The 24,887-nt window shown below is 38.3% G+C and overlaps 2 protein-coding genes across 2 annotated transcripts in view; one reads left to right on the plus strand and one right to left on the minus strand.

The window, feature by feature from the left end:
* Positions 1 to 24,887, minus strand: part of MAPK8 (mitogen-activated protein kinase 8) — a 183,516-nt gene that overhangs the window by 88,380 nt on the left and 70,249 nt on the right. The gene's annotated exons all lie outside the window — the stretch shown is intronic.
* FRMPD2 (FERM and PDZ domain containing 2) overlaps positions 1 to 24,887 on the plus strand; it is a 73,532-nt gene that overhangs the window by 34,289 nt on the left and 14,356 nt on the right. The window contains exons 18-38 of the mRNA XM_027718356.2: positions 728 to 831; positions 1,845 to 1,943; positions 3,021 to 3,128; positions 3,250 to 3,366; positions 3,830 to 4,065; positions 4,637 to 4,741; positions 5,956 to 6,049; positions 6,524 to 6,609; positions 6,798 to 6,945; positions 7,914 to 8,128; positions 9,001 to 9,099; positions 10,163 to 10,515; positions 13,796 to 13,982; positions 14,896 to 15,054; positions 15,707 to 15,881; positions 16,961 to 17,171; positions 18,350 to 18,387; positions 20,879 to 20,965; positions 21,396 to 21,460; positions 23,035 to 23,196; positions 24,062 to 24,230. Of these exons, the coding sequence (XP_027574157.2) occupies positions 728 to 831; positions 1,845 to 1,943; positions 3,021 to 3,128; positions 3,250 to 3,366; positions 3,830 to 4,065; positions 4,637 to 4,741; positions 5,956 to 6,049; positions 6,524 to 6,609; positions 6,798 to 6,945; positions 7,914 to 8,128; positions 9,001 to 9,099; positions 10,163 to 10,515; positions 13,796 to 13,982; positions 14,896 to 15,054; positions 15,707 to 15,881; positions 16,961 to 17,171; positions 18,350 to 18,387; positions 20,879 to 20,965; positions 21,396 to 21,460; positions 23,035 to 23,196; positions 24,062 to 24,230 (3,017 nt within the window). The remainder of the gene's footprint in view (positions 1 to 727; positions 832 to 1,844; positions 1,944 to 3,020; positions 3,129 to 3,249; positions 3,367 to 3,829; positions 4,066 to 4,636; positions 4,742 to 5,955; positions 6,050 to 6,523; positions 6,610 to 6,797; positions 6,946 to 7,913; positions 8,129 to 9,000; positions 9,100 to 10,162; positions 10,516 to 13,795; positions 13,983 to 14,895; positions 15,055 to 15,706; positions 15,882 to 16,960; positions 17,172 to 18,349; positions 18,388 to 20,878; positions 20,966 to 21,395; positions 21,461 to 23,034; positions 23,197 to 24,061; positions 24,231 to 24,887) is intronic.

The raw sequence follows: 24,887 nt of genomic DNA on the forward strand, positions 1-24,887 counted from the left end.
CAAACACAGGCAGGAAACTAACAGACCAACAGATAAGAATTTGAAAAAGAATGACATTTAAATTTGTACCAGACTCAGGAACGAACCATTTACTGGGTTATGGGGAAGTATAAAAATAAGGGAGAATAAATGTAAAATCTGTTTGTGTATCTTCTTGGAAATGGCAATATGTGAACTAAATGCACAGTGGAAGCTGCTTTTGATCAGGAATGGAGGAATCAACTTGATTCCTCCATGTCTAAAGGTGCAAATCATAGGGAACAGTACAAGAACTTCCCTCTCCTTATTTGTGTTGGTACACTCACCTGTGTAGGTGGTTACTATAGCTGCACTCAGTCTCAAGGCCTTTGACGAATTCTAGTGCCTTTTAGAATACTAGAAGTTAGAACAGGGCCAAGAAGAACATGAATTACCAGGAAAATTTTTAGACACAGTTTTGTCTAAACAAACAGCAGGGCTAAATGAATCATGCTGAGACTATGCTGTGTTTTCCTGATGCCTGCACTCAGCTCAGAGAAAAACACAGGGCAAAATCAGTCATATGAATGGTCTAATGGCAGCTGTTATTTGGAAGTAAATGCTGGCAAGGATAAATTACCTCTCCCCTACAATGAAATGCTTGCTGAAAAGATATAAACATGTGCCTTCCCAACTTGGCGCTGACAGACTGCAGTGAAGGGTGCTAAATACCCTTGCTGATTTGTTATTTTAACATACCTTCCTGCAGGTCCTTATCAGGCCTATCCCAGTCAGAAATGCACATCAATTTGAATGAAAAGCAAAGGAGCTATGACTACCTCTCTATCCATTCAACTCAGAACACAATCAGTGGTAAGTATAATAATCATAAAGGGAGACATTATCCTTCCATATTTGCTGTTTCAATATCAGGATACCAAGATATATTCTACTTACAGATTAAAGAATAGCCTATTGTACTTCTAGTTCTGGGAATTAACCCAGAGTTTAGCAAGACAAGCTATTTTCTTCCCTTTAACTCCTGCTTTCTGTCTGGATCAGTGATAAGGGACTTCATGATAAAATTATTCTATAATGGTGCCTATTGCTCTACAGAGACGTAGTTCAGTACACCCAGAGACTCTTGCACAGGGCAGTGTCCCTCTGCTCAGAGGTTTGCAGAGGTTTGGTTGGCAGTTGAGATCTACAAATTAATATATAATGCATAAGACAGCATAGGCTCCAGGTGCTCCTCTCTTTTTGCATTTGTGTGACACTAACTGGACTAAGGCCTGGATACCTAATTTTCTAACAGAAGCCATATTGCATGCACACAGTGAGCAGATCTATGGAATATGAAGCTATGCTTAATTGGTTAGTCCATTTTAAAAATAGAACTGTACTTCAAAAACACTGTGGCAATTGCACAATTTTAAGTACTGGTAACAGTACTGAAGTCACCATTGCAATCAGTGTTGGTTGAATTGCACCTTCAGAGCCAAAAGTGCCCACAGGCTAGAGTTTCCAAAGGAAGCCATAGAAGATTTTGTGTCCAAATCATGGCCAGGTTCAATGGGCACTACATGCCTGACTCTTTAAAAATCCTAACCTTCATAAAAACATTGCAGAAAAATGCATAGTCTCACAGAAAGGAATATTATAGGAAGAGCTTACACAACTCTGTACATAGACTTTTCTGAAGAATGAAAACTTCTGAAAACTTGTTTGAGCTTCCTTCCTGAATTATATTAATTCAGAAGTAGTGGCAATGTTGAAATCAAGGACAAAATATATTTTAATTTTTGGAGCTCCAGTTTTGTAAAATATATGAATCTACTGTCTCCCTGCATTAATCTACATTTATTCTAGCTGTTTTGTTTCTGCAGCACCTGCATCACCAGCCATTCAAAAGGAAGTTTTTCTAAGTGGTCTAGAAAGAGAAATCATTTGTGTCAGCCTAAAACGTGACACTAAGAATGGATTTGGTAAGTAAGGAACATATTCCTGGGACTAACAGATCCTGGTGCTAACACTGATACTTGCTGAGTTAAGCTGGGCGAGACCGTAAACTTCTTCTCCCCATTTATACTTCTTATAGAAGAAGACTACCAGTCTTTGTAAAGGATTTAGAATTTCCAAGACTGAAAAGGACTAAGCACATAACTCAAGACCACTATGTTTTAAGAGGACTAACTAAGGCCACAGAGATCAAGGGGACCAAGTGCTAAGAGTAGAATGAAAGGAACATGGGTTTAGTTTTGTATCTGAAATACATGTGTACTGATTTTATTTATCTTAAGCCTCACAGGTTTTACATGTGAGGGTGCAAAATATGTACACAAACTCAATGTGAATGTTTGTCAACTTTTGGATGTTTATTTGGATAATAACCATCTAGTTATCTAATACTATAATAACATTGTATCCTGTTCCTGTGGATGAGTTCAGAGGACCATCCGGTTTCACAGCTGACCATTAATACAACTAAAAATCAAATTTCTAGATGGTGCAGGTCTGTGGGTAATATCCTAATCCCAAACCCAACTCTTATAGCAGTGAGAAGAATATATTCTGCAATAGGCAGAGCCAGGATAGTGAAATTGAACTACTCGACAATAGATTTAATTTTCTTAGATCTCTTAGATTAGAAGTTTACATGGCCCACCTTAGATTTCCTGGTTGCCTGATGTAGAATAATGTTAATTATCTGAAGAGCTTTTATACCATTTTGCTCCTGCAGGTGTTATACACTGCAGGTCCACCTAATTTATGACCCTTACAAGAAAGTAGTTGGGGGTCTTTAAAAGTAGAAAACCAGGAAAGCATTCTTACTGAGAAATTATATTTAAATAGCGACCAAAGTCACCAGCACACTTTAATTATAATGTAAGTTTAAAGCTCTCCCAAATCAAGACCTTGATGCCATGTAAATCAGAGCTCCCTATTCCTCAGACCATGTATAAAACTTACACCATTGGAGTAAGAGCCTTTTGTGCTCCTAAGGTTCATCTTTTCTAATACTGCCAGTGTCTCTGCATTTTCATGCTATCTCGTTTTTGCAGGTTTTGTAATTATTGGAGGAGAAAATGTAGGAAAATTAGACCTTGGTATCTTTATCGCTTCAATTATCCCTGGTGGACCTGCAGACAAAGCTGGAAATATCAAACCAGGTCATTATCCTTAGTTTTTAATTAGAATTAAAATACTTGCATAGTTTAAAGTTAGCTACTCTGGATTTATTTCCTCATTTACATGTACTTTGTCTTGGTTTTATCCTTTTTTTTTTTCAAGGCGGACGACTCATCTCTGTGAATAATATTAGCCTTGAGGGTGTTTCATTTAATACTGCAGTTAAAATCATACAGAACTCTCCTGACGAAGTGGAGCTCATCATCTCTCAACCTAAAGGTATAAAGGCAAATGCCTTTGCTATCTATGGAACACTAATAGTTAACTCAGGACACATATTTATTAGGCACTGGGATGTAGTGGTAGGTTCTTGCTACTCAGTGCCAGTTATAATAACCATGCAAGCAGTGAAAATAGTCAACTTCTAGCAGGTATCATGTGATCTCTGTTCTATGTCAGTTTGAAAAAATCTATTGTGGGCTGCATTGCTGAACACTAAGGGAATTTTGGCATTTCTTTATCTGATGGACAGTCACAGTCCTCTGCAGTGATGAAGCAAACACATTTCTCCACACCTGTAATAGCAGCGCTCCATTGTACAGTGACTAACTCATTTTATGGATCAGATCTCACAATCAGTTGAAATAGGAAGTTACTTTGTCCTCCTGTTCCGGGGTATAGCAATATTTGCCTTCAAATTTACTTACATTCAGCAATGTTTTATTTTGGTATGGCTTTACAGACTTGTATGAAGAAGGATTAAATGAAGAAAAGATTCTATCAAGAGGAAACAGTACTAGTGGATCCGAGATCTCTTGTGTAGACAGTGGGAGAAAAAAGATTCAGGATTGTCATACAGCTCTCCCCAAAGAACAAGACATAAACATAGATGAACTTGAAAAGACTCTTTCCTGGAGTATAGCACCAAAATTGGGCTCTAGGATTCCAGCTCCTTCAGCTGATAGCCTGGATGCAGAGGTAACTGAGATTTTGATGCTGCTCAGTAATGTTACGCCCAGCATATAACATATAACAACATAGCAGCTAATAAGAATGGAAGGTAACTGAGAAATTAAAAACATGTGAAAAGGAGAATGAAAACCTTGGAATAAATTGCATTGGAAATGTCAAAATCATAGACACATCTGAAATATGTGAATGGGGAAACTGTTCTACAAAATGTTATTAAAAATTTTCCTTCCTTTTTCAGTGGAGGCACAAAGTTTTGATTATTTTCTCAAACTCTCTTTTAAGTTTTCAACCAGTCACAGAACAACAACATTTTGTGTCTAATTTCCTACTATTAGACATCCTCCCTATATATACTCAGCTTATGCACATTTAGACAGATTGTATTTTGAGTACCATTAGCATAAGCTTCAAATAATATCAGAGATAGAAATTGTATCATTCCAGGTTTGCAGTGACAGCAGGATCAAATCCTTTATATCTTCTGCAAATGCTCTCTTCATTCCCCCCCCCGCCCCCAGCTTTTTTCTTTTTAAACTGAGATACTGTAATGTCATTAGTGTTTATATTTTTGAGACAGGTAGCTGATTCTGCCCACTTACCATCTCCATCAGAAACGAACTCAAAGGAAATCTACACGGTGGAGCTTCTTAAAGAAGATGGGACTTTTGGAATCAGTGTGACTGCAAGTGTTACTGTTAATCTTTCATTTTGTCTGTCAAACTGTTTCATGATCAAGAACGAAGGCTCTGCTCATTCCCCGGTTCTTACCTGCACAATCTGTGAAAGAAGTGTCCTGGCATAAAGCACATGGCAGTACAAACCCTTTTCATCCTTTCTCAATTTGAGAACAAGATCTACTACTGAAAGTGGAATTTGGTCAGGGAGGGATATAGCCAGAGACTCTAGAAAACATGACACAAAGAATTCTCCAAGTCATGATGGGTTTTGTGGCTCCTCTGCAGCTCCTGTAACTTCAAGCCTGTGTCCGTAAGCAGATTACATGGGACCATGGCAGAGCTCAAGCAGTGGCCACAGGCACTATTTAATTGTTGAGAGCCCCTGACATGGCTCTGGCCTGTGCCTCAACAAGCAGTATAATGGAAGTCATCCCATGCTGGGGAGCTGAAAGTTTTGCTATGTAGATTCAAGATAAACTGTGAATCTCACTCTGAAGGCCAGAGAAAGGGCCCTAGACAACTTTATTTTGTAATATAAGGAAAAACAGTTCTTTGTGTATTTAGAGGACTGGGGAAGGCAGCAGTGAAAACTGTCTGCCACATTTGAATAATAATTAGTTGTCCTGCCTATCAAAGGTGAATTTACCCCTCCAGGCTGAGATGTCTTCACAGTCTTTGCTGAAATTGAGTAGGAAGCAACAGCCACTCCAGTGCCTGCAGAAGAAATTAAGGGCTGTTTCTTCATCTGAATTTGGCCAGAGGATATAGATGGACAGAACATAATTCTTAGGCTAATCTGGAATTTTTCTGAGCTGCAAAAGTTGAGGTCCATACTTTATATATTGTCAGCAAGGTTAATAATTGCAGAATGGATATTGCATAGCTTAGAAGCTGGGCAGGAGACTAACTGAAAGATGCAACCTCATCTTTATGTGAGCATAGGGAAAAATTTATGAACATTTAGTTAATGTTTTTATATAGCCACACAGAAATGCATCACATTTTCCTGAGAAAATAAAACAAGATTACTGTCTATGGAGGTATGTTACAACTAGACAGGGGTTTGGAGTAACATCCTCTTTCCCCATTTTCCTATATTGAAAAAAAAAAGTAATTGCTAAAACAGTCGCTTTGCAATGCATGTATAAGTTGCTTTGATTTTTATCACAGGAAGAACATATGAAGACTCCACTCTAATCTGTGGGCATATGTTTTGCAGGGTGGAATTAACACTAGTGTGCGTCATGGTGGGATATACGTGAAGTCAATTATTCCCAGGGGACCAGCAGATAAAGACGGACAAATAAAGATAGGTAACATGTCTGGCAATAAAACTCTGGGCTGCAGAACTCAATGTTAGTGCGGACAATGAAACACATTTGGGATTAGAGATTTTACAATTGTGAAATGTAATATGCACTCCATCATTCCTCAGCCTGTCCCTGTACTACATGTAGATATCCCACTGAAAAAATCAGAAGCCTCACACCAACACTGTAGAGTTACTCTCCGTAGGTGCCATCAGACTACTGACTCTGACATCTACTTTCAGTGTTACTGGTATAACCAGGTGCTATCACTGCATTTACTTAGAGAATACCCTGGTATGTTTTATGTGCTAGTTATAGAATGCTGTACAACAAGCAGTATTGCTTTCCTATGAATTAATATTAATTTGACACATGTAAGCATGAAGTCCTACTGTAACATGGGTAGCCTCAAGGTTTATACCCTCTCAACCTGAACATCAAAACAACTTGACCCTTTATTTTTTCCTTTTGCCTCAGGTGATCGTCTGCTGGAAGTAGATGGCATCAGCCTCTGTGGCATCACCCACAAACAGGCTGTGGAACACCTGAAGAAATCTGGCCAGGTTTGTACAACAACAGCTCAATAAGATACACAGTAGACTAAACTGGACTTAGTATGAAGCACAGTAGCAAAGGAAACCCACCCCCCACCCCCAATCCATTCCCCCTCCAACCCCTTTCTCCTGTAAAGTAAGAAGACTTAGGGCTCACTGTGTACTGTGTAACTGGAACCTGTTCATCATTGTTTTAGATCGCCAAGCTGGTTCTAGAAAGGGGAAACTACCAACTGGCAGAGCCAGGTGTGACTGCTAATGACAGAAAGGAGGACCAATGTGCAGTTGTTTCTGTGGCAACATCCTTCACAGATGGTACCAAGGACTACTGCTTTTTGACAGATGGTAAGTCATAAAAAAGGAACTCAGGGTGACTTCCTACAGTGTACAAGAAAGGAATGAATGAAAACAATTCTGTGAATTTTCTGTGAGGTGGAAGGTAAACTGTATGCTGAATAAAATGATTTCTGATGTACTTAGAGTTACAATTGCTAAATGTAGCTGAACTTATCCTAGATATAAATACTGTATCTCAGACTTGGTGAGATGGGGCTGGCAAGGGCCTGTACTCTATGACACTCTCAGGCAGGAAGCAGCTGTGTCAATGTGTTCAGGCTGTTACCCAGAGAGAGCATTGCCAGCACAACTGCTCATGCTGTGACAGTGATGAAGCTGGGGTGAACTGCTGCCCCAGGGCAGGACTGGAGACTGTCATCATTTAATTTCTTAAAAACAGAAGATTCAGAGATCACTTTCACAGAATTTAGCCAGCAAATAAACGCCAGATTTTTTACTGAAGATTGTCTCATAAACACTAAGTTTGAACCATACCTTTCCACTGGGAAGTTACTCCTCTACGTTGTTCCTAGGAGAATGGAATTCAGCTACAAATATGGAATTTGGGAATGGCCTGATCTCTCATTCTCAACTGAAAGAGCAGTAGTTCCAGCTTATGCTGGTTAGTGCTGGAAATAAACTAACCTTGGGCAGCTACAGAATAGTAAAATTTATGCAATATTTACAGAAGAATGTCAGAAGATGTGAACTCTTTATGTTGGTACAAAAGGCTTCTGCTCTTGTACCAGACTGCGAACAAAATGTGGAATAGATTCCAGTTCTCCCTATTCTGCTAGTGAGATTTCAAGAACTTATGTAAGATAAAGGAACACCAAACCCTTCTTTTGCCACTACTAGGAGTAGACCTACCTCTGCAGCATAGAGGGAAAATGTCTGTTGAGAGTATAGTACATCAGCTCCTTAGGGGGTACGTATGTCATGGTTCCCACTTCTTTTCCAATCTCTGCTTTGAACAGATAATACTTTTGAAGTGAAATTAACAAAGAATTCTGGAGGCCTTGGATTTAGTGTTCTGCAAATGGAAGAAGATTCTTGTGAACACCTTGGAGGAGCTATTGTAAGGATCAAAAGACTGTTTCCAGGGCAGCCAGCTGAAGAGAATGGAGAAATTGAAGTTGGAGACATCATTTTAGCTGTGAATGGGAAACCTCTTCGAGGGCTTTTGTATCAGGTACCAGGCAGTACTATTACTGAGGCTCTGGATGGATAACAGGTTAATAAAGACAATGAGATAAAACTGTATTTAAACTTCATTATCACCAGAGGGTGGCAGAATTTGCATATAATCTGATTTGTTTGTAGGATTCTTCTCTAGAACCCTTATGGAGAATTTTCTTCTAAAAAATTCTTAGAGAGAATTTCTTCTGCTATTTAATTCATAACGTTCTACCACTAATGCATGAATTCTATTGTTAGATGCACACCAGTTGTTAATTAGTTGGAATCTGTTGTTGTTGTTACGCATGATTGGAGCATTTTCCCCTAGTGGATCATTTGTGCTTTGTAATGTCATGCAGATTCAAAAGTCCCAGATTCAAATTTCCACCAGGTGAGGCAAATCCAGTGTAACTTTTTTACCTGGAATGAAAAATTCCACACTTACATGAAGAAATTAAATGGTAAAAGTAGGCTACATATGGGGTTTTTTTTTCATCATAATATGGCAGTTTGGGGAGCTGTGCTGATGTAATTGACCGAAGATGTGTCGCTGCCACATGTGGTTTGAATGAATTTGTCAGAAAATTCTGTTTTTCTTCAAGAAAGAAAATTAATTAATTTAAACCTATGTGTCTGTTGGTGGAACAGAGATTTGTAAACAAAACTAACTTTACTTGATAACCAATTAACTAGATACATGTTCCCATATAAACTATAACAATATATGACAATCCTTCAGTAGAAAATTTTGGCCCTCAGAAACTGCTGAGAGGCACAAACACCAGGAATTTAGCATTCACAGTAAAAAATGTCTTCCTCTCAGTTGGTAAAATGATGTGTACTATTGACTGTGTTCCATCAGAAATATTATTCCTTTCTGCTTAGGATGTCCTGCACTTGCTGAGAGGAGCTCCTCGAGAAGTCACACTGCTACTTTGCAGACCACCAAAAGGTGTTCTTCCAGAAATAGAGCAGTTTGCCCTGGTAAGGCAAAGCTTCTGACAGAAACTTACTTCTGTAAATCTGGAAAGGCACTACCATCCAATCTTGAATAAGGCAACCTTCCCTTTTCTCCAAGGCCCTCTATTCCATTTCTTTCCCTTCCTGGCTTCAACTCAACCTCTAGAGTTCAATTGATATTTCCTTAGCAAACAAAATAATACAAATCTGGCAGATGTGAAACATATTTATCCCAGTCCAACAACTTTTGAGTTGCAATACTGTCATTGGAATGAAACAGCACATACCCAAGCAGGTCTTCTAGTGGTGGTTCTAAAAATGTTCTATTAGATCCTCAGCCAGAAGCTATTGTAACTCATGGGCTTGGAGTAGCTATATTACTCCCAAAAGTGAGAGGAAACTAAAGAGCTTTTCCTATCCAGACTATCTCTTAATGAAGTTAAATAAATGAAATAATGGTTTCAGCAGGTTATCCAGCTTCCTACTGAGAGTTAACAGATTCTGCAGGGGGAAGAACAAAACACAAACGAAAAACCCCCAAACAGCAGAGGCTGCAGAGCTAAAACAGTGCCATTGGATGTGCTAGCATTATTATTCCTGCTTCTTGAACACAACTGATAGACACATACACAAGTACTCTTAAAATGAACATGCATTTGCATTACTCACGCTCCATGCAGAATGGCCTGCTTATGGTTCCTGTCCCACTAGGATTTATAGCAGTCCATGGACAGACAGAAATGGAAGCTACTTCTACAGATTGAAGAGCATATAGACAGAGCATTGAGGCATGAGATGAACACAAATAAATAAATAAAAAAAAAGGAGCCTCTAGAAAATAATTTATTGTCAACTTGTGTAGTAGTTCCAACTGGAACTTCTGAAGAAGATGAAAGATAAGCATAAAGACAAAAGAGTTATTTAGTGAGAGAGTACCTCCCTTACACTTTTCTCTCCCTTCCAGCTACCATTTGATATTTTCCAATTCAGAAGCTTATTAATATTGCCTTTTCAAAATATTTTGCTCTTAAAGGGAAAATGATAGGATATTAAAAAGGAGTTACTAACCTTTCTGTTGCTTTGATAGACTCCAGCACCATCTCCAGTCAAGGAGTTTGTGGCAGAAATGCCAGGTGGAAACAGTATGGATCAATCTACCAGTGATGGAGGTAGTACCTCTCCAGACCTGGAAGACTGCCTGGATTCTCCAGTGGCAGAAGATTTCAGTGAGCCTCCTGAAGATGACAGCTCAGCTTATGAAGAGCAGGAAGCTGAGTTTCAAGGGAAGACCCTAGAGAAGCTCACGACATCCAGGGAGAGTTTCTATAAGCATCTTTGGAAGTTTCACCAAGAAGCTTCCAGTTCTCAAGTATTACACTCCCTAGAGGAAGAAATGAAGCAAAACTGCTACTCACCATGTGAATTTGGACAGGTCAAAAGGTAGGAAATACCAAAATCTGCTCTGCAATCTTTCCTTCGACTCTTAGAATTCTGAAAGTGAATTGCTGAGGTTTAAGTCCAGGGGTCTCTGCTTCTAATCACTACTGATTACTGAAGATTTTGTTTTACCATCTTATTCTGACTCTCCTAATCTGCTTTCCCTATTTACTGTCATTTTCTTAGAATTTTGCATAAGTATGCATTGCAAGACTGTTGTTACAAGTGCTACACTACTGTAATCATTTATGTTGTTCAGCTGAATCTGGTTGCCATTTGAAATTAGTGGAAAGACTCTTGACTTAAATAGGAAGCAAATACTTTCTTATTTATTATATAATTTTTTTATTTCAACCTTTTTCAGAATTGACTTAGGCATGAAATTTTTTTCTTATTGTGTGATCTTTTAATTTAAAATTTTTTTCATAGGAATTAAAAAAAAATCAGAAGACAAACTGTGATCAAGGAGAAAAAAAAAGGTTATTTTCTGTTTTCTGATCTTCACAAGCCAATAGCAGCCCTGAGACAGAGGAATTATACAATAAAATACAGTGCAAATGGATTCAGTCTCCTTTTACACTCTTTTGGATCTATCAGACACTGGCAAACGGAAGACAATCCATTTAATTTTCATCATCTTTCCCAGTGCACAAGAATATAAATTATCAGAACAGAAAAGACTGGTGCAAAGACAAATTAAAGGTCTTCTACTGACCTTTAACTTACAACTTTAGTAATTTTATTGAAAACTAATTTCTATTTTTCCACACAGTCTCTTGAAATCTTTTTGTTACTTTTAACACTCATCAAGCACAGACTCAGACAGATATTCCAGTGTCTAGGAAGTTATAGCACTAGGTGACCGCAAGTCAGGTGGGGCCATAATGGCACTTCATAATTTTAGCTTCTCTTTGTTGAAAGGACAAGCTTCACTTGACTAATGAATGAAGCTCCTGCTTACAAATCTGCTTCTCTACTGCTGAGAGCAAAACCAGCAGAAATACGTCTGTAGCAAACATATTTGCCAAGAAATACAGATTCATCAAAACTACATTTATTGTGGGAAAATATCAATTCCAAGAAAAGTTTTGGATTATTTCCAAGAAGGAAGTTCTGAAGTAAATGTTTTTGTTTGATAGATTTTCATTATTATTTAGTTTCAGCTTTTGCATTTTCAAAAGACAACCAGAGCAGTTTAAGATGGTATACATTTTTAACAATATTTTAAACATCATCTCAGTCTAAATGATCCTTCCAGCTACACACAACTCCCCCAGAAGGAAATAGGCTTTAATAAAGGAATTCCTTTTGATTAATGAAGAAATTTCTTCAGATTGCTCAAAACATTTCATGCAAGTGTATAAATCTTCTGATATGAATTTTAGAAGTTACCTGCTCAGAGTTTTACACGGAAAATTCCTTTCACTCTTTGTCACCATCAATAAGAAAAAACTTCAGCCCATAGCTTAACCTGTGAAGTCCTGTGTAGGGGTCACAGGACTCCAAAAGAAATTCAAGCATCTCAGCAGAGCCCGTGTGTGGGCCTGCAGAACCAAGCCTCGTGTTATTTCCTGTGATGATATAGAACTGTGGTAGAAGCTGTGCTATGATTATGCCACTCACTGCTGGCTTGTTGCCTTGAGCTTGTGTAGCTCTGCCAAACACCTTTCACACCCTCTGAAGGTCAGTCAGCACTTCACTAGCATGTGACATCTTCTATGACATCCACTTGGACCAACGTCCATTGAACACACTCTTTTCTTTCCTCTCTCCAAAAGAAAGGAGCAGACTGTACTTGCTGCTATCCGTAAACATTTCTTTTAATTATCACACTTTTCTTCCACACTATTCTAAGTATCTTGTCCAGCTATTAAAGTAGAAACTGTCAACCTCATTCTCATCTTCCCTGTGCTACTGGAGATGTCCAGCTTCTCATTTCCTCCCTGCACAGACACATGCTACCAGACTAGATCGCTTCCCTCACTGAGGGCATACAGCACCAGCCCATTCGTTTTCCTTACTTCCATCAGTATTTCAAAAATACCACGGAAGGCTCCTAACTACATCCAACCAAAGTGCATGTTTTGCTACTCTGTTTTACAGTTTCCTTCTGACTATAGACAACTTTTGAATCAAAAGCTTAACAATGGGGATCTTCTGTGATTTCATACAAGAAACGCAATTAGTTTTTCTTTTAGTTGTTTGTGTTTGCTTGGGAGATGGTAACTCATTTTTATGAAAGAACAAAAGATCCTGGGTGACTTATATAAGAAATGACATGGCATTAACAAAAGCTATGCCATTTAAAGTGTTTTTAAGATGAATGAGGTTTAGCAATATTTCAATAAGGATAGATATGAAGAAAACCTACTTCGAAAAAAATGGTATTTCAAGCATTTTTATGAGCTTTAATGATAAATTTAATGGGAGACAATGTCATAGCACTTTATTAGGGTTCATTTATGACAACAGCCAAAACAATATTAAACACAACATATATGATTAGAGTCTGGGCTGGAACATCAAAAGTGCTGAATACTTTGTCTGCAATATAGTAGAATTAAATCAATAATAATTTTAGTTCTAGTAGTTGAATAAATCCATTGATTTCTGTAGGACAATTTGTATGCTTCAAGGCTTACAGAAAGAAGTCAGGACTTACATTTTTCATGGAGAGATGGGAATCATTTCATATTTCATGTTTCTGGTCTTTGCTCAGATACCAAGAAAGACCAGTAGAAACCAAAAATGTGGCTATCATTCCTTTTTCAAGAAAAATGAAAATATAAAAATTGTAGTAGTATTGTAATGTGCATACCACCTACCAGAAAAGTTAATTTGTTTATGGAAAATGAAATAATAAGTAATTTGGGCATTGTCTGATTATTTTTTTCAAGAAGCAACACAAGTATGAACTAATGCCTCAAAAAAAAGGGTGCAAGATTTTGCAAAGGCAGTTTTCATATTATAAAAGCTTTTTAATCTTTCAAGTAGCTTAGCAAAATATTGATTTTTTCCCCCCATTTTATACTAACATTGAAGAATTCAGACAGCAATTCAATATCATAACTAGTACTTCAGTTAAAGTGAAAATAAGGTCACGCATAAGCAGCAGACTTTTCAGTGGCCATTTAATAAAGCATATGGAGGAAAACCCCAGCACTGCAATCTTTTTATTTTCCAGCCGCGTATTTAATAAGAATCATGATGACCTATCGAACACAAAATGTATGCCTGAAACTCTCTCTCTAACCCCTATTGATGAAGAGTATCTCACTGTCAGCTCAATGCCTGTGGCTCCACTTTCACGAGGAGGAAGCTTTGAGACTCTCTCTGCAACCACTGCGACCCCACAAGCACGTGTTTGTGGTCCCTTGTCATCATCCCCACCTGCTAGAGAGACACGTGACAGTGACAATGAATGGGAAGACTTGGAGGAAGAGAAGGAAGAAAATGAAGACTGCACTCAGGTTTGTGATAGGAACCAAATTATTAACCAGTAGAATACAAGGGAAAAGAAACAACTTTAAGAGTGTTACATTCTTAAACATTACTTTTAACTTATTTTCTATGCTATTGCTACATGAATTTTTTTTTTCTTTCCTGAATATCCACAATCTTCAAGTAAAGCAGACCTTCCACTAAGTCTACCTCTCCAGAATTCTTAACTATTTGCCTTAAGGCCATTTCCTTGGTCTTTACATCTTACTCTTTCTCCAACTTTCCAGCATTCTGCAGTATTATTCTCAGTGTACAAGGGCTTAAAAGTCCTCTAGTAGCCTCTAAAATTAATTGGAGTCAGCTACTTGGGTTTTTTCTGTCATCTTTAAAGCCCATGTGGAAAATCACTTTGTTACAGTGATATTACTGTAATGTTCTGATAAGAAAGTATGATCTTTGTGCTAATTACTATTCAATATAAGGCTCAATCTCCTGCCAAATGCGGAACATCTTGCATTCCTACTGACTAATGAGCTTTGAATTCCTATTAATTTGGGAGCACTGTGGACAAAATTTAGCTCCATCCATTTCCTTCAGTGGGACAGTAATAGCAATAACAACAATAATCTTTGTACCCTCCTATTGCAACACTTGTCAGCTCAGAGGACTCCAGGCCTTTCTTTACATATTTCAAAAGCCAAAATTCCAGGCCCAGGTGGCATTCTCTGCCTTATTAGGCCCTATCAATCAATCAATATGAAACTCTGCAAGGTAAAAAGAAGGAAAATTAATTCTGGAGCATAGTCAGAGAAACCCTTATGTATACTCTTGTTTATACCGCCTGAGGATCTGATTCCTATCTGCATATAAAACATAATGGAAGATGTTAATAAAGCAACAGAAAAGCCTACATCAAACATATCTTGTGCGTGTTTTTAATAGGAAACGGAGATATTTGTGACTTTGACCAAGTCAGAGAACAACGGGTATGGATTCTCTGTAGTTCTTAACAAAGTGGATACCTGCCTGTATGTTGATGAAATCTTGAATGACCCTGCTCTTTCTGATGGAAGACTGAGAAGGGGAGACAGAATCATTATGGTACAGTAACTGTTGGAGTTTATACAGAGGAGAAAATATTTGCAGATCAATCTCATTTAGCTTTGGCATTCTTCCTTTGGTAGCATCCAGTTTATCGCACATTAAGGTACGCCAGTGCAAATGAATCATACAATAAACCTAATTCTGCTGACTTCAGTTGGATAAATTTCAGACCGAATAGATTTTATGACCAGGCAAATTACATGAATCATCTAGCACCAACGCAAGACAAATGAGACATTAAATGCCTTCCCAATTAAATGACATAAACTGAATTAGTGTAATAAGATAGGTGACGTACAAAGGATGCAGGAGTTATGTCCTTTGTAATGTATGAATAAACCCTTTTTTTCCAGCCTGGTTCATGTACAATTTGTTGCATTAGACTCTCTTCCTTGTTTTTTTGCAAGAAGACCTTGAGTTTCAAGAAAAAGAAAAAAAGCTATTTTTATGAAAGCTCTGCATTCAGAAAAGTTCAAGAACAAAATCTCACTGCAATTTTAACTGTTGCGTTCACTGAAATGAATACCACAGCAAAGCAGTAACATGAAAGTGAAAACCAATTTAAGTTCATATGCAAAACTAGAGTGGAGGGAGAAGTACATGATGATCAATGAGATCTATGACATGATTTTCCTTGTTTGTCATTCAGGTGAATGGAATTGATGTCACATCTTTACCATGCAATGAAGTCCTGACTTTACTACAAAGCTCTCCTCCTGATCTGCACCTTGTGGTTGGTCGTGCTGACAATGATCCACATCACTCTATTAGGCCAGATGAGATTCCTGTAATTACTCTCACAAAAGGTGCCAATGGACAGCTAGGTGTGTAGTAAATACTGTGTTTTCTATTTTGGACGGGGATTACAGCAATCATAAGATAATCATAAGCAACTGTGGTCTTGGATCAATATGATTCAGAGTGACCTTGACACCTTTGTGGTCTCTGCCATCACCCATGAGCTTTATTTTGAGCAAGGCCTAAGAGGGAAGACTCTTATTAGACCAATGAAGAGAGTTGGAAAAATTATCTTTGCATTATCACCCTATCAGCTGAAGTTTCTGGCAGACCTTCAGTCTCATATTTTTATGTTACTGATATACATAATTTGTGGACAGTTAGATAATAATGTCTACTACCTGTGGAAATACGTAAAGATCTATTTGGAGAGAGAAAAAAAAAAAAGAAAAAAGGTAAAGTTTGAAAGGGATGAGTCACAGGTTAGGGCTACATTTTGCTACTCAAAAAATCTCCACTCAAATCCTCGATTCACCACAGGCATAAGGCATTGTGCAATACAAATGATAAAAGGAAATCCCCACAATGTGAGTATCTTGGTATTTCTGCAGAATGTGGTGAGTACTGGACACAGATAAAACTGTAGTCTCAGGAAACAGTATGGCTATCTTTGCTCAGGTACTAAATCCTGTTTTCAGGTGAGAAACTACTTTCTTCAGAGATTCCTTGAATGTCACTGCACCGTTCAGACTTCCATTGTATAGGTATCTCCTCAGTTGTCATAGGCCTCCATTCGCTATCTGAAGACTGTGAGGCACTGAAGTGCTCTGGTAATGAGGGAGTTACCGCTATGCAGCTGAGAGTCCTATTGAAAAGATTATTGAACATCAGGTGAAAGAAATAAAGCACTACGGAATCACTGAAGCATAGAGATGGACAGCATCATTTAAGTTTTTCCATACTTTTTCTAACATCTAATGGCATTTCACTCTCTCAGTCCAGCTTGTATACCCCATCTTATTGGGGCAAGACTGTTGTTTATAAAGTCAGTGATTTATTCAGCCTATATTTCAATGACTCACATCAATTCTGCTAGACTTTATGTCACTGACAGTGAAATTCAAAGCACACTGCCACAAAAGATGCTTTCTCTGCATTATTCTAGGCTTGAAGCTGACAGGAGGAGCTGGAAGCAAGTTACAAGGTATTTATGTGCTAGAGATAGTTCCCGGCTCTCCTGCCAGTGTGGAAGGCAGTTTGCAGCCACGAGATCAGATTGTTTACATCTGTGGACTATGGACTGAGGGCATTAGCCTGGATGATGCAGTGAGAGTGTGTGAAGCTGCCACGCAGAATGTTCAAATCAAAGCCACAAGGTAAATCTGTGCATACTCGATCTCAGTCCTAATGGTGAAGCAGGTTTCTAAATTTTGCATCAGCAAGTCAATCAGCACAAGACAAACCACAAGAAAAATGTTTTATCTCAAAGGTCTGAATTTTTCAACCTGATAAATAACATTCATAAAATATCTTAACTCCATGTAATTACAACTAACACAGCGAGTACAAGTAGACTCACACCACAAACGAGAACTCTTCAAATTTCATCGTCCAAATACAAATGCGAACCCTTTAACTGTGAGGCTGACCACCATTTTCATGTATCTCATTCTCTAGGGAAAATCTTTATATTTACACCACTTGCGTCAATCTTCTCCATACAATCTCAGATACACAACTACAGGCAAGAAACTACCTCTGATGAGAAATTCTGAGTTCCTTCTAACAGCCAAAAATTTTAGTTAGGTACTAAAAATGCAGCATTTAATCTGCAGCATGTAACAAAAAGTCATCCCAGGCTTAAACAACAACCTGCAGTAATGGATTTCCCTCATTAGTTCATGGCTGCAGTTTAGATTAATTATGTTCCACAGTCTGGTATAGCACCAGCACAGGTCCTGCAGCAATACAGAAATAGCTTTCAAAGATCTCAGAGGAACAGTCAAATATTAACCCAAAAGCATGTGAAAAACTAAGTTACATAACCAAGTGAGTGATAGTATGGCTGTCATCTCTGTTTCAACACAGTTCAAACCTTTATCAATGTTTTATTAACTTTCACTTGTCTAGCAGAAGAAACTGCCGCCTCATTACACTTAGTCAGTAGGTAGCACCCTCTGATCATCAGAATTTACATTCTAAGGAGACAAATAGGAGAAACAGGGTAAAAGAACTTAAAAAAGAGCATTCCCACTTTATAAAGAAGTAACCGAAGCTGAATTCCAAATGTACCAGAAAGCAGTTCTGTTTTGGCACAGATGATTTAACATTCCCATTTCCCCCAAAACCACTTAAATAAAACGTTTCACTACTGTTAAATAAAATAAAATATTTAATATACTGATATAAATGCTCTTTAGAAAAGCACCATTTACAAAATCCTAGAAGCACAACTACAATTTAGACAACTACCTTTCTAAAAATAATTTTAATATGCGCTTTACGAAGCATGCAGCTCTTAATGGCTCACATATTTCACTTTTTCTGCCCTCAGAAATGGCAATCCAGTGGTTCCTATAGAGCAGGAAAATAGTAAGTAAGGCTAATATTTTTGGGTTTTAGTTCAAAACTTGCTTCTGATTTTGAAAATAAGCATAAACTCTTGATTCATTGCATTTAAAAAGCTATTAACAGGTTGTAATTTGGCATTCAGTATTTCTGTTACAGCCATTCTAAGGTTCTGAAGAAAATTCAGTGGCTATTTAAAGACAGAAATAAAATGTATAGTTCTCTGTAAAAAAAATAATTTGTTGCATTTTGCATAGTCTGTTTCTATTTCTAATTTGTTGTTATTAAATGGGAATTTTATGTGGTCATATTTCAACATCTGTTTTGACTGAAACTATTCTTTAACAAGTTTTCTACCCTTTTTGAGCCACTGTTTACTATGAGCCACTACTTCATCATCTAGCCCCCCTTTCAAAACTGTTACCAATAAACTATAGAAAATCAGAAAGAGGCAGAACCAATATTTCTCAGTTAACATAAGAGCATTCTTGTCAGGAGATATTTAATACTGTAACTGATACAAAACTTCAGTGTACATCTTTACTACAAATACTTGACCAGTATTGCTCTAGCAGTAGAAGGACCCTCAGCAAGCAGAGGTTGCATCTGCACCATCAGGTGGAAGGATAGGTATCATATCTAGGTCACCACATGCAAAGTGTGTTAGCTATGAAAGTAGGAATTCCAGTGTACATTTGGCTGCAGGATTAAGTCAGGCCTAACCCCAGTTTCATTTACCTGACTGGATATTTGAATTTTTTATTTTTTTAATCATGCAAAGATGATCTCAAAAAGTAACCCTGGACCAGAATTGTTCACATGCCTACACTCATGTGAATACTGGCATATGGTTACCTGAAGAAATTATTCCAAGTCAAGCTAGTTACAGATTTCCTACTCTACCACATGTACCCATGTGTTTGTTTCTATCAGCTGAAGCGGTTTACCAGAAGACATGAATAAAGCTATGTGTTCTCTCAGTTAATGTGATATAACTAAAGCATGGCAAATGTATATCCTGGTAGGACCTTGGTTATACAGCCTTGCTCCGTGAGCTTTGCAGGTTTGAAGATTTCTCAAGACACCTTCAAAATAAGTAACCAGGTCTGATCCACCTCTGATACAGAGTTATGGACTCTACACCGGTACAGTTACCTGCCTCTCTTACAAAACAGGATGTGTAAGGTCCTGCACCTGGGTCGGGGCAATCCCAAGCACAAACACAAGCTGGGTGAAGAATGGATCGAGATCAGCCCTGAGGAAAACCACTTGAGGTGTTGGTAGATGAGAAGCTCAACATGACCCAGCAATGGGCACTCGCAGCCCAGAGATCCAGCCATGTTCTGGGCTGCATGAAAAGAAGAATGACCAGCAGGTTGAGGGAGGTGATTCTGCCCCTCTACTCTGTAAGACCCCACCACAAGTGCTGCATCTGACTGTGGGACCCTCAAGAAAGAAGTGAGTCCAGAGGAGGACCATGAAGATGATGAGGGGGCTGGAGCACCTCTCCAATGAAGACAGGCTGAGAGAGTTGGGGTGTGTTCAGCCTGGAGAAGGTTCCATGAAGACCTCACAGCACCTTCCAATATCTAAAGGGGCTACAGAAGAGCTAGAGGGACTTTTGACAAAAGCATATAGTGACAGGATAAGGGGGAATGGCTTCAAAGTGAAAGAGGGCAGGTTTAGATTAGATATTAGGGAGAAAGTCTTTACTGTGAGGGTGGTGAGACACTGGAACAGACTGCCCAGAGAAGTTGTGGATGCCCCATACCTGGAGGTCTTCAGGTCTAGGCTGGATGAGGCTTTGAGCAACCTGGTCTAGTGAAAGGTGTCCCTGCCCATGGCAGAAGGTGGGAACTAGATGGTCTTTAAGGTCCCTTCCAACTCAAACTCTTTTATGAATTTTCTCTTTTAAAAATCTTTAAAAAATCTACAGTACTGTGGTATTTGGTGTTCTGTTTGCTATCATCGCTGATAGATTTATAGAGAAATCGGTAATAATCTGTTATTAAGAAAGCAAGCCTTCATTTTTATAGACTCTCATAATTATAAAAATGCATACTAAAATTGCAATTGCAACAGGTAGCTTTTTTTTTAAAACAACAGAACATTCATCATTTTCTATAATTCACATATTAAGAGTACTTTGTGGAAGTCAACTAAGATCACCAAGATATGATAAAGCAAAACCTCAAAACTGGGTGTGGGTGGGTAGAGGTGTGTTTCTTTGTCTGCCTGATCATTGCCACATGTTTAGAATGATTCAGTCTATTCTCTGATTGTTGTTACAATTTTTAAAACAGCAGTGGCAGAGATGCAATATCTCTGCAATTGTTTATATCCATATGCAAATTGGCAAACTTAATCACGCAGTAGTGTCTCAAATTGCCTTATATACTATCAATATTGGATTTTGAAGCTTTGTTTAATAATCTAAGCACAAGGTTTACATTCCCATGTGTAGATGAAGGCTAGCAGGAGGCCTGTCAGAACAAACATACCTGTATGTTTTCAGGGCCACTGGCTGAGACAGAGAAAGCCAATATTTCTTTGTCAAATGAAAACCTGAATTCCAGAGAACAGCATCTGTTGCATCAACATGGTAAGTAACTTTGCATTTTTCAATTAGAATTTGTAAAATTTTGTGCCTTCTCTGAAAGAAACTAAGTCTCTAGGTGGTACTGGCAGCACCTGGGAAAGATTAATGCTTCATAAAAAACCCACCTCCTTTGGAGTTGCAAAGAACATTTATACCTGTTGTCCATCTGGTGTCTTAGATGCTATAACGCGCAGCTTTAAAAGCTTGTTTTGGAACCTGCTCACAGGAAGGTAAAAAGTCTCCAGGGATAATGCACAGAAGGCTCAGTTCACAGTTCAGGAATTTGAGCCCACAGAAATCCACCAGATTTTTTTGTATTTCATATATCAAATATAAAATGCTTTATTATGTTTCTGAGTAAGATTTTGAGTGTTATACCATAGAACAGTTTACCAGTACAACTACGTAAAAATTACTGCTGCTTTTTTCACAGAGAAACATTTGGAGGAAACAAACTGTGGTGCTGAGCAAAACACTCCTGATTCTCCAGAATGTAAAGTAAGTGATAACTTTAAGTGCGAGATGGTCCATCAAATGAAGTGGGCTATACAGAGGGTAGGTTTTTTCAATAGTGGTATTTAATGTATTTTCTTCCTCTCCAGTTTCTTTGAAAATATGAATATAATACACTTGGAGAGTGTACTTTGAAGTATGGAATTGCTTCAGCATTCATGGACTAGAATGTCCTAAGCACTTCCAGGGGCCAACTCTTCTGTTGCTGTTTTTCAATGCTTAGAAAGAAAGTAGCACAGGAAAAAGACACAGAATGTCATAGCATGGGATTCTGGGGAAAACAGGTGTAATTGTGAAACATTTTCCACAACAATCTTTGAAACCTGAGATTAAACCGAGGGGATGGTTGGGCACCGTAACAGACTCTCTGGGGAAGTGGTCACAGCACCAAGCCTGATGGAGTTCAAGAAGCATTTGGATGATACTCTCAAGCAGATGGTGTGACTCTTGGGGATGGTCCTGTGCAGGGCCAGGAGTTGGACTCCATGATCCTTGTTGGGTCTCTTCCAACTCTGCATATTCTGTGATTTCTGTGATTGTGTGATTCTGTAATAGGTTTCATTCTGAAATTACCAGATGGACATTTGAAAAGAGGGTAAAATTACCCCAGCCTTTGGGCTATTATGCAGCACTGACATAGATCATAATGGTTTGAATTTGGCAAGAGGAATGCCATTTTTGAAATTATGAATTCTTAAAATACATAGGAATTTTTCTTCAGGAAAATACCAACATTTGGTGCTTCAAAATTCTTACAAGTCCAAACATAATTTCTGTTTGTGAAAACATATGCAAAACAATGTTAATTGAAATTATCTACATGGACTGATATTTCATGTGAATAGATGTACTAGTTTTCTCTTGATCGTGTTTTGCAAAAAAGGCTGTCTTTTGTTAAAATTAGACCTCCAACCTGGCAGAAAAATTGGAACAATTTCCTCACTTTTGATTAAGTCATCCCTATTACTGCTTCTTCTGCACCATTTAATCCATGATGGTTTATCTGTTCAACTTGCAAAAATAATTTCCAAGATTGATATTTGTGACATTGGAACTAGTCATGCTGCAAGTCCTAAACATAGTACTTGACCCTAAAAAGGCAGCTGATTTTAAAACCAAATGAAGTGCTAAAGCCAAAGAGATGGAATGTAGAGGTTGCAAGATTAAGATTTTCATTATAGAACAATAAAAGAATGAACTATGTACTGCATTAATGTCACGCTGGAGATCGGAGTGCCTTGTTTGTCAATGACGGTGATTTATTTGATATATTATAAAAGGATTATAGAAGTACAGATTTCTTTGCTCCTAAGAGGTTATTTTCCCCAGCAGCAATTATTAAAAAGATTATGAAAATAGTATGTACTATTTTCATTCTGATACATACATGGAGCTGCTATGTTGATCCCTGGAAGCTCTATACATCTATTCAAGACTAGGATATATCCCATAATCTACATCAGCCAGTGAAGTATAATGGGATTTCTTGGTAATAAAAATGCAAAAAAACCACAGCCCCGAATAAACTCCACTTTAGACTGCATCCTTCTCTGTTGTAGGACTTCATTATTAAGATCGAGCTGGAAAAAGCAGAAAATGGAAGCCTAGGATTTGCACTGGTAGGTGGAAGAAATGGCAGGGCCATCCTAATAAAAGCCATCAGCCCAGACAGCATTGCAGACCTAGATGGGAGGCTTCAAGTTGGTGACATTCTACTTAAGGTAATGCTTGTTCTTCATTGCTTTGGCCTCCATTTTCTCTATATAGTCTATAATGAGCCTCTGTTCAGTATAAAGATTGTGCATATTGGAAATCTGGTGCTGCTTGGCATAGTAATATGTAGAAGGTGATGTCCCTCGCCTCCTGATGGTCAGAGGACTGTTCTGGGGCCCCTACTTCTTTCCTAGAGTTCAGCCTCCTGTGGGACTGGGCCTCTCCACAGCTGGCAGTTGGACATTCCAGCAGAGGCAGACCCAGAATAGCAAAGCAAGCAGTAAACTGTAACTACTCCATACTGTATTTGTGCCCAGTGAAGATTACAGATGAAAAGATCAGGGAAACAACTGTTAGCTGACCAAGCCTGCACGTAACAGCTAACCATGGGGACACTGGGAAGAACCTTCATGATGCCAGTTAGGTATTATGAAGACAAGCAAAGCTGAAAACAGAGATTTTGATTATTTATTTAAAATCTTACTATCCTAACCACCTTACCTTACCACCTTTTAATATAAATCATCCTTTTTTTTTTTCTTTACCTCAAATTATTTTTTCTTCCCCCTCCAGGAGTTTCAGTATTTTCTCTTTGCTTTTCTGTTTTTCACTTACTTCCTTTGCTTCTCCATCTTCTGTCTGAAGAATGGGGGAAACACTGTCCTCTTACTGTCTCAGACTGTACTTCTGTGGTGTCCTGCTGGCAATTATACTATAAGACGTAGAGAGGAGAGGATCAAGCAAAAACTGGAGAAAATGAGGGCATATGAAGTGCAAAGAAGTTATGCAAAGATTGCTCAAGGCTAGGATATGTGATTAAAAAAAATCTTTCTGTTACAGGAATCTGGAAATACAAATCATTGTATTTTTCAGGTGAATGAGACTTTTGTCTCTGGTCTGCCACGCCAAACAGTTACGGATTTGCTGCGCAAGGCTCAAGGAACCGTCCAACTCACAGTCTGTCGAAGTGTGGCTTTGCACTGGGCTTATTCAGGCAATCAGAGTAACAGACCTTCCCCCACAAACACAAAAGCAGAGCCTGGTAAGCAGCTACATCCACTCAGTATATGATAAAAGTGGGATTATGTGTTGCCTGAACTCATATTTCCTATTAGCAAAATAGTTCAATTTTGCAGTTAATTTGATTCATAGTTGTAGATACAAACACATTCTCCACCTTGATCTGCAGCACTGTCTAAACCATTCAAGACACAGGACCACAGGAAAGGAATATCCAAGTGTGATTTTTAAGTCTAGGAACAGTGGAAGCAAAGCTGCAAGGCCCTCAAGAATGCTTTAACTCAGCTTGTGTTTTTTAGTCACGAATCCTGGTCTGATTTTACCTCATTTTATACAACTCACTGATGGAATCACAGCCAGCTGCTAAAATACACTTCCCAATAATTCACATCCCACCATTCCTACATTCCTACTACACCTCCTGTTCTGTCTGGCAGACAATTTCTCTTCTATGCTTATTCTTGATCAAATCCAGAAGCCTCTGCTCCCAGGTTGATTGTTATTAATTTGAGAGCACACCGATCTTGCACAGGGCAGTACTAAGAGAGCTGACTAACTCTATGGAAGAAACTTGTGCTCTATGCTCTGCTCTACTGAATACTCAGAAATTAAACACTAATTAAAGCTGAGAGTGGAAGCAAGGATATAGTATTACCAATAGATTGTGGTCCTCAACTTC

Source organism: Pipra filicauda, unplaced genomic scaffold (assembly GCF_003945595.2).
Source record: "Pipra filicauda isolate LSUMZ 115617 unplaced genomic scaffold, ASM394559v2 scaffold96_size2947999_pilon, whole genome shotgun sequence".
NCBI lineage: Eukaryota > Metazoa > Chordata > Aves > Passeriformes > Pipridae > Pipra > Pipra filicauda.